Source organism: Gastrolobium bilobum, unplaced genomic scaffold (assembly GCF_033153095.1).
Source record: "Gastrolobium bilobum isolate Gb01-03AN ecotype WA unplaced genomic scaffold, APGP_CSIRO_Gbil_v1 utg998577, whole genome shotgun sequence".
Classification (NCBI taxonomy): domain Eukaryota; kingdom Viridiplantae; phylum Streptophyta; class Magnoliopsida; order Fabales; family Fabaceae; genus Gastrolobium; species Gastrolobium bilobum.
This window is the reverse complement of record NW_026895952.1, coordinates 1,005-10,163: the sequence shown is the minus strand read 5'-3', so window position 1 is coordinate 10,163 and position 9,159 is coordinate 1,005. Positions and strand designations below refer to the sequence as shown.

The window sequence follows — 9,159 nt, the reverse complement described above, 5'->3', positions numbered from 1 at the left end:
ATGTTTGTTGAGTAAATGTAATTATGAGAGAGAGAGGGATAGAGAGAGGAGGAGGAGAAAGAGAGAAGATATCAGAGAAAGTTTCTGAGTGAGAACTGTGTTATTGACTTAAGATTAAACTGATTACAGTGTCCCCCCAGCTCAGCAAATCTAACTTCTAACAGAAACTGAGCTGGCACGAAACAAACTCTTAACAGTTAGGGACTATTTAGTACAGACGGCTTGTAATTCTTGATTTGTTTTTAAGATGGAAATTGTTATAGGATTCTTTGATGGACAACGATTAAAGTGCCACATTTTTTGTAAAAAATTATCTGAATGTCACATTTTGTAAATTTTTGTTCATAATGTCACGTTACCTAACTCGCTTACAATACCTGGTGAGTTAGGCGTTGTCACATTTAGATGGGCGAACATTATTTATAGAATAAAAAATAATAATATTGTAAAGACTCATGTGAGATTTTTGTCAATATAAAATAATAACAGCAGGGATTTGAACTTGCAGCGCTTTCATGAGAAAAAGAAATCTGTCAAGAAAGCTGAAGGTTTTGGGTTGGCTTCAGCTTTCTTCTAAGGAAGACAAGGATACCTTAAAGAACATGTATAGTCAAGCATTCAGTTTCTTTGAGAAAGTTAAGGAGAAGTTGAACAGTGCTGATGACTACCAAGCTTTCTTGAAGTGCCTTTATAATTTTTTCGTCAGTGAAATAATAAAAAGGAATGAATTGCAAAATTTGGTAACCGATTTACTTGGAAAGCATCTTGATCTTATGGTGGAATTCAATGATTTCCTGGAGTGTTTGGAAAATATTGATGGGTTCCTTGCTGGTGTCATGAGTAAAAAGTCACTAAGATCATCAAAGTTGGAGGACAAAGACAAAGACAAAGAGCAGAAGCGTGAGATGGATGGAGCTAAAGAGAAGGAAAGATACAGGGAGAAGGAGTACATGGGAAAATCCATTCAAGAACTTGACCTCAGTGACTGTAAACGTTGCACTCCCAGCTACCGGCTTCTACCTGCTGATTATCCAATTCCTACAGCTAGTCAGAGATCTGAGTTTATAAAGAACAATGGACTATCAAGCCTCTCAGTTGGGGCGGTTATATTTATTATATTTTAGACGTACCACCCTTACTATCTAATTATTTATCAAAGTCGAAATCAGCAATAGTTTTTTTTTTCTTTCTATTTTTTTATTATTGATTTCAAATTGATATAACAATAACCAATCAAATAATAAGAGTGATAAGTCTAAAATAATAATAAATATAACTTTCTCCGCTTCTCAATTCGCTATAACCTTTTTTTCTCCATCCTAACCAAGTTAGTACTCTCAATTTGCCGTTGATTTTAGAGTACATAAAACATCTGGTGTGATTATGCACGTCAAAATTTTGTTCCGGCACACGCTATGCCATTTGTTTGATATGCCCTCGGTTACAATACTATTCTTAAGAAGTAAATTATTTTGAGATGATCAACATTATATTCATTTCGCTAATTACCATTTTCAAATAAAATACTTACATATTCATCATAGTTTAATGAGGCTACTATCCTCCAAAGGTCGCCCAAAACTTTTTACCTCAATAATAATAATAATTTTACAGTTGAATATAATATTTTCAATTATATGTTTTGGATTGAGAGTATGAATCGATGATAGAAATATGAATTATTTAAAATAAATAAAAATATATCGCTAAGCATATTTTTGAAAAAATGACAATTAATTAAAAATATCATGATTCATGAAGAAGTAATTATAAGGTCTAAACAGTAACTTCAGTCATCATAACCACAACTAACAAATATATACAGATTATAATTTATACATAATCGATACATTATTTTGCCGTGTGAAATTTTCCAAGCTCAATATTGTTAACACACAAATTGCAAGTTCTTCCTCACACATAACTTCCATGTAGGGATTTAAATGGATCAAATGGTCTATTAAGTGTTTATAATTCGGTCTAAGTAGGTTAGGTTTGACCTAGCTAATATATTTAGTAAAATAAAATAGGCTTGGACCTCAAAAAAAACTTGTTTAGAAAACAATTTTTAAATATAGACAAGACCAAACCTATAATGTAGAGTACACCAAATTAATAGGTCAAACCAAGTTCAAAATATTTTATATAAACTTAACGTATTTAGGCCAAAACCTAATCTGACGAGTGGTAGTCTTAATTTCTATTTAAGATAGACTCAGTTGGTTCCTACAAGAGTAGGGTGGCGGGTTTTGCCACTGCTCCTCCTTGTGGGACATTGTCTCTGATGACCGCGGGAAGAGGCCTAAAGAGGAAGATAGGTTGCATTGACGTGGCTACCCAGATGGGGAGGAAGAACAAGATTGAAGATGATTATGTTACTGGGGTGAGGATCGGGCAAGGAAAGTATGGATCTGTTTCGTTGTGTAGGTCTCTTGTTGGCGGCGCGGAGTATGCGTGTAAGACTCTGAAGAAGGGGGATGAGACTGTTTACAGGGAGGTGGAGATAATGCAGCACTTGTCTGGGCATCCTGGGGTTGTGACTCTGCTGGCAGTGTATGAGGAAGCTGATTGCTCTCATCTGGTGATGGAATTGTGCTCTGGGGGAAGACTTGTCGACCAGATGTTTAGGGAGGGCCCTTGTTCTGAACAGCGGGCTGCTAATATACTTAAGGAAGTGATGTTGGTCATCAAGTATTGTCATGATATGGGAGTTGTGCACAGAGATATCAAGCCTGAGAATATTCTGCTTACTGCTTCGGGGGAAATAAAGCTTGCTGATTTTGGCCTGGCCATGAGAATTTCTAAGGGTAATATGTTAAACCTGTTTGGATGATCTTCTTTTTTTGTTATCCTATGGTATATATATGTGCTAACTTCTATGAATAGAATCCTTACACAACCTTCCTTGTGTAAAATTCCATCCTAGTCATTCTGTTAATAAAAAATGTCTAGGCAAGTTTGAAGAAGATCATCATGATGAGCTTTCAACTGAATTGTACTTTACTAATGTTACCCTGTACATAGGAGTAAAAATTGGAGAGTTCAAATGGTCATCTCCCTTAAGTTTACTATGTTCAGTATTCAATTAAATTTGCTAGCGGTCTAAGAATAAGAGGTCCTAGAGAAAATGCTTATAATAGTTTGAAGCTAACCATTCATACTCTAAGGTCACTTTGTTTAATTTTTAAGCATTTAAAAATATCAGTAATTCAATTGACATATATATAAATACACACACATAAGTAAAAGATACATACATGCATACATGAGTAATTTATGCATAGCCTCATTGTCTAGAAATTTGCATTGCAAGTCAGAACTTGACGGGTTTGGCTGGGAGCCCTGCATATGTTGCACCAGAAGTGTTGTTGGGTAGATACTCAGAAAAGGCGGATATATGGAGTGCTGGAGTGCTCCTGCATGCTCTGTTGGTTGGTGTTCTTCCATTTAAAGGGGATTCACAAGAAGCAGTTTTTGAGGCTATTAAGAATTCCAAGCTAGAGTTCCAAACCGGGATGTGGGAATCAATATCTAAACCTGCACGAGATCTTGTTGGGAGAATGCTGACAAGGGATATTTCAGCAAGGATAACAGCTGATGAAGTACTTAGTAAGTTTATGGTAGATTATTAATGTTTTGTAGCGTGCTTTATCTCTCTTCCTTCAATGATGAATACACCAAAGACTAGTTGTATTTGGTCTGATTTTTTGTTTTTTAATCTTGAAATAATTAAAATTAGAAATTTCCAAGTTTTGTTGAAAAGTATCTTTGCCTTTCACATGAATTCTTAATAATTAGAAGGATTGCCTTGTTTTGGTTGGGATAACAGTGGTGGGAATCTGTTAATTCTCACATACTTTTGTTAGTTTTTATTATGTGTTCTTCTATGTGGTTGAGGCTCTCTTTTTCTCCCTAATGTTTTTAAACAGGAAATAAAATGACAGTACTTTTAAGTTTTAAGAACTGTTCGATTGTTTGCATGTTAAATTAATATTATGTGGTTCAATTTCAGGACATCCATGGATATCTTTCTACACAGAACGTACATTGAAGATCCTGCCCGTTGAATCAAAGTTGAAGCACCAAAATGGAGCTGCTTGCCACAACTTTGTTGCTGCACCTGAACCTAGGTTAGGAAGAAACAGGATGGATGATGGGTTCCTTAATGAGGTTTCAAGCCTTTCTTCATCATCTGAAAGTTGCAATTCAGAATATCATGATGTTTGTGTGTGGATTGATGCACTTGCCAATGCAATTTCACATGTAAGGATATCTGAACCAAAGAGGAGCAAGTTGTGGGCAGTTCCAATTCATCAGCAAGGTTTATATAACATGAGGGCTAACCTCTGTAAAGCATTTTGACCTACTGACAGGTTGACACCCCATAAACCACTATCTCTGCTGCTTTAGCTGGGGTTTTATAGTATACTTTGCCCAACACATTCTACAGTTGGCAAAAGTGGATTACATTTTTTTCCTCTAAATAATGATTACTGAGAAAACTCAGCTAGTTGTACAGAACCTGTGAATATGATATTAGTGTGTCACTGCATGTTTTTGCTCTTGCTGGAGCATGATAAATAGAATGCTATGATTTCACTTCAGTGAAAACTTGACCTAGTCATATGTTTTTTTGGAAGATTTTAATCCGAAACCATGAGTGCATAAGCGTATGTTATCCCTCCCATAACGCTGCATGTGTACTTATTTAGTGTTGGCAATTTGTATTTCAAGACATACTTTTTTGTACAGATGGTAGCGAGGAGTTTGACCTTGAGTCAATTATATATAGCAATGGCGTTTACTTTGAAAATGGAGTTGACAGCTGCTTGCTTATTTTCACTGAAAAAAAAGGAAAAAAAAGTACTTCTACTTGTGTTTAGAAGAGGCGAATCTTAACTACCAGGGGATAGATTTTGAAAGGCTATAAAATTTAGATTCTTTATCTGTTAAGGTGAGGTTAAGGGGTAATCGAGATAATAGGTAGGAACATATTTAGGAAGAGGGTATAGCTGAAAAAGGAAACATTAGATAATTCAATCCAAACCGAAAAAAATTGGATTGGATCGGATCGGATCGGATCGGATTTGAAAACAAATTAAAATCGAATGCATGATTATATGATTAAACCGAAGGGATTGGATCGGATGAATTTTGCTTCCAAAATCGATCCAATCCAGACCGCGAACACCCCTAGTGAATCATATGCTCGAAAAAAGAAAGAAAATGTGCATATGCTTTGGAATATTTTTTTAACGAAGGAGGTAATTTATTATTTAGATCTCTCATGAGTCATGATGATTAGGATTGGCTCATAAAATGCTAGATTGAAATTAATGTTAAACAAATTTGTTTATTATTAGTTAAAAGAATAGAAAAATATGTAATCATAATAAATTAATTCTAGATTGTAGTAAAAATCATCAAAACATAACCCATCACCAAACTGAATTAATAATTTTTATAAATATAATCAAAACAATTAGTAATTCATGAAAATTGTGAATTTAAAAAAGTTTAAACCCAAAGTTTCTGGTTAGCTCATTACAAGTTGAGAGAAAAGTAAATTAATATGGATTGAATTTTGGTAACTTAAACCAGATTAATTGATAAGTCATGACTCAATTTAACAACTCCGGTATCAATTTAACAACTCCGGTATCGAGGTATAAGTGTTTACCCTCCTTTCGCTTTGAGTCAACTATGTATTGTGGTAAAATAAGAATAAAAATTTCATGGATATATCTTAAACATAATTTACTAATAAAATTGATTCATGAATTTTTGCCCTCATTTTTACTCTCATGGCTCAAAGTATTCCGATCAAATCAGGAAAAAAGAGAGGGATTTAGTGTGTCCTTTTAAAGGACGTAAATATGTCCTTTTAGACATAAATAGTTTTGTCAATAAAGAGAGGACAAATGATATATTTTAATTAAAATACGAGATAATTCTCTTTTTGTTTTTATTAGAAGAATGGGATGATTCTCTATAATTTAACCTTATATTTGGATTGAGGGGAGACAAGGGAAGAAAGTTTTTAAAGTTTCAAATCTTTTATCAATTGACTGAAGAGAAAAAAAAATAAAGGAACTAAAATAATAGAAATAAAAAATTAAAAAAATTAGCGTCATCTTTTTTTTTTAATCTTTTCTCTCATTTTCTTCCATGTCATTAAAAAATTATTAGGGCCTCTTTAGATGGGTTTTTCTCTCTTCAAAAGTTGTTTTACTTCAGGAAAAAAAAAAGCATGTATGGGAGAAATATGTTTGGACGTCTACTTTTAAAAAGAGTAAAAGTCATAAAAAAAAGTTAAAAATCTTTTTTTTTTTAAATAAAAATTTTAGCTTCTAAAAATAACATAAGTTAAAACACAAATATTTTTTCAAAAACAAAATATTTTTTAAAAATCTAAATAACATTAACTTTTATAAAAAGTACTTCTAAAATAAATAAAATATAACAAACAATCACTTATTCTGGGGGATGAGACTGTTTACAGGGAGGTGGAGATAATGCAGCACTTGTCTGGGCATCCTGGGGTTGTGACTCTGCTGGCAGTGTATGAGGAAGCTGATTGCTCTCATCTGGTGATGGAATTGTGCTCTGGGGGAAAACTTGTCGACCAGATGTTTAGGGAGGGCACTTGTTCTGAACAGCGGGCTGCTAATATACTTAAGGAAGTGATGTTGGTCATCAAGTATTGTCATGATATGGGAGTTGTGCACAGAGATATCAAGCCTGAGAATATTCTGCTTACTGCTTCGGGGGAAATAAAGCTTGCTGATTTTGGCCTGGCCATGAGAATTTCTAAGGGTAATATGTTAAACCTGTTTGGATGATCTTCTTTTTTTGTTATCCTATGGTATATATATGTGCTAACTTCTATGAATAGAATCCTTACACAACCTGCCTTGTGTAAAATTCCATCCTAGTCATTCTGTTAATAAAAAATGTCTAGGCAAGTTTGAAGAAGTTCATCATGATGAGCTTTCAATTGAATTGTACTTCACAAATGTTACCCTGTACATAGAAGTAAAAATTGGATAGTTCAGATGGTCATCTCCCTTAAGTTTACTATGTTCAGTATTCAATTAAATTTGCTAGCGGTCTAAGAATAAGAGGTCCTAGAGAAAATGCTTATAATAGTTTGAAGCTAACCATTCATACTCTAAGGTCACTTTGTTTAATTTTTAAGCATTTAAAAATATCAGTAATTCAATTGACATATATATAAATACACACACATAAGTAAAAGATACATACATGCATACATGAGTAATTTATGCATAGCCTCATTGTCTAGAAATTTGCATTGCAGGTCAGAACTTGACGGGTTTGGTTGGGAGCCCTGCATATGTTGCACCAGAAGTGTTGTTGGGTAGATACTCAGAAAAGGCGGATATATGGAGTGCTGGAGTGCTCCTGCATGCTCTGTTGATTGGTTTTCTTCCATTTAAAGGGGATTCACAAGAAGCAGTTTTTGAGGCTATTAAGAATTCCAAGCTAGAGTTCCAAACCGGGATGTGGGAATCAATATCTAAACCTGCACGAGATCTTGTTGGGAGAATGCTGACAAGGGATATTTCAGCAAGGATAACAGCTGATGAAGTACTTAGTAAGTTTATGGTAGATTATTAATGTTTTGTAGCGTGCTTTATCTCTCTTCCTCAATGATGAATACACCAAAGACTAGTTGTATTTGGTCTGATTTTTTGTTTTTTAATCTTGAAATAATTAAAATTAGAAATTTCCAAGTTTTGTTGAAAAGTATCTTTGCCTTTCACATGAATTCTTAATAATTAGAAGGATTGCCTTGTTTTGGTTGGGATAACAGTGGTGGGAATCTGTTAATTCTCACATACTTTTGTTAGTTTTTATTATGTGTTCTTCTATGTAGTTAAGGCTCTCTTTTTCTCCCTAATGTTTTTAAACAGGAAATAAAATGACAGTACTTTTAAGTTTTAAGAACTGTTCGATTGTTTGCATGTTAAATTAATATTATGTGGTTCAATTTCAGGACATCCATGGATATCTTTCTACACAGAACGTACATTGAAGATCCTTCCCGTTGAATCAAAGTTGAAGCACCAAAATGGAGCTGCTTGCCACAACTTTGTTGCTGCACCTGAACCTAGGTTAGGAAGAAACAGGATGGATGATGGGTTCCTTAATGAGGTTTCAAGCCTTTCTTCATCATCTGAAAGTTGTAATTCAGAATATCATAATGTTTGTGTGTGGATTGATGCACTTGCCAATGCAATTTCACATGTAAGGATATCTGAACCAAAGAGGAGCAAGTTGTGGGCAGTTCCAATTCATCAGCAAGGTTTATCTAACATGAGGGCTAACCTCTGTAAAGCATTTTGACCTACTGACAGGTTGACACCCCATAACCAACTATCTCTGCTGCTTTAGCTGGGGTTTTATAGTATACTTTGCCCAACACATTCTACAGTTGGCAAAAGTGGATTACATTTTTTTCCTCTAAATAATGATTACTGAGAAAACTCAGCTAGTTGTACAGAACCTGTGAATATGATATTAGTGTGTCACTGCATGTTTTTGCTCTTGCTGGAGCATGATAAATAGAATGCTATGATTTCACTTCCGTGAAAACTTGACCCTACTCATATGTTTTTTTGGAAGATTTTAATCTGAAACCATGAGTGCATAAGCGTATGTTATCCCTCCCATAACGCGCTGCATGTGTACTTATTTAGTGTTGGCAATTTGTATTTCAAGACATACTTTTTTGTACAGATGGTAGCGAGGAGTTTGACCTTGAGTCAATTATATATAGCAATGGCGTTTACTTTGAAAATGGAGTTGACAGCTGCTTGCTTATTTTCACTGAAAAAAAAAGGAAAAAAAAGTACAGCTACTTGTGTTTAGAAGAGGCGAATCTTAACTACCGGGGGATAGATTTTGAAAGGCTATAAAAGTTGAGATTCTTTATCTGTTAAGGTGAGTTTAAGGGGTAATCTAGATAATAGGTAGGAACATATTTAGGAAGAGGGTATAGTTGAAAAAGGAAACATTAGATAATTCAATCCAAACCGAAAAAAATTGGATTGGATCGGATCGGATCGGATTTGAAAACAAATCAAAACCGAAGGGATGATTATATGATCAAAACGAAGGGATTGGATCGGATGA

General features: G+C 34.3%; 2 protein-coding genes across 2 annotated transcripts; both read left to right on the top strand.

The window, feature by feature from the left end:
* Positions 1 to 515: 515 nt before the first annotated feature.
* LOC133296942 (serine/threonine-protein kinase PEPKR2-like) lies at positions 516 to 4,541 on the top strand. Its single transcript, XM_061495986.1, has 4 exons — positions 516 to 1,103; positions 2,210 to 2,814; positions 3,314 to 3,609; positions 4,013 to 4,541. Exons 1-4 carry the CDS (start codon positions 516 to 518, stop codon positions 4,360 to 4,362), a joined length of 1,839 nt encoding a protein of 612 aa, XP_061351970.1. The 3' UTR covers positions 4,363 to 4,541.
* Positions 4,542 to 6,515: 1,974 nt separating this feature from the next.
* On the top strand, positions 6,516 to 8,942 carry LOC133296943 (serine/threonine-protein kinase PEPKR2-like). The gene is made up of 4 exons (XM_061495988.1): positions 6,516 to 6,816; positions 7,322 to 7,618; positions 8,021 to 8,329; positions 8,764 to 8,942. The coding sequence occupies exons 1-4, from the start codon at positions 6,516 to 6,518 to the stop codon at positions 8,940 to 8,942; spliced, it is 1,086 nt and encodes a 361-aa protein (XP_061351972.1).
* Positions 8,943 to 9,159: the final 217 nt, after the last annotated feature.

Coding starts and splice junctions, on each gene's coding strand:
- LOC133296942 (XM_061495986.1), top strand. CDS start 516: ATGAGAAAAAGAAATCTGTCAAGAAAGCTGAAGGTTTTGGGTTGGCTT. Junction 1,104..2,209: donor CAAGCCTCTCAGTTGGGGCG/GTTATATTTATT, acceptor TTTCTATTTAAG/ATAGACTCAGTTGGTTCCTA. Junction 3,610..4,012: donor AACAGCTGATGAAGTACTTA/GTAAGTTTATGG, acceptor GTTCAATTTCAG/GACATCCATGGATATCTTTC.
- LOC133296943 (XM_061495988.1), top strand. CDS start 6,516: ATGCAGCACTTGTCTGGGCATCCTGGGGTTGTGACTCTGCTGGCAGTG. Junction 7,619..8,020: donor AACAGCTGATGAAGTACTTA/GTAAGTTTATGG, acceptor GTTCAATTTCAG/GACATCCATGGATATCTTTC. Junction 8,330..8,763: donor AGTTCCAATTCATCAGCAAG/GTTTATCTAACA, acceptor TTTTTTGTACAG/ATGGTAGCGAGGAGTTTGAC.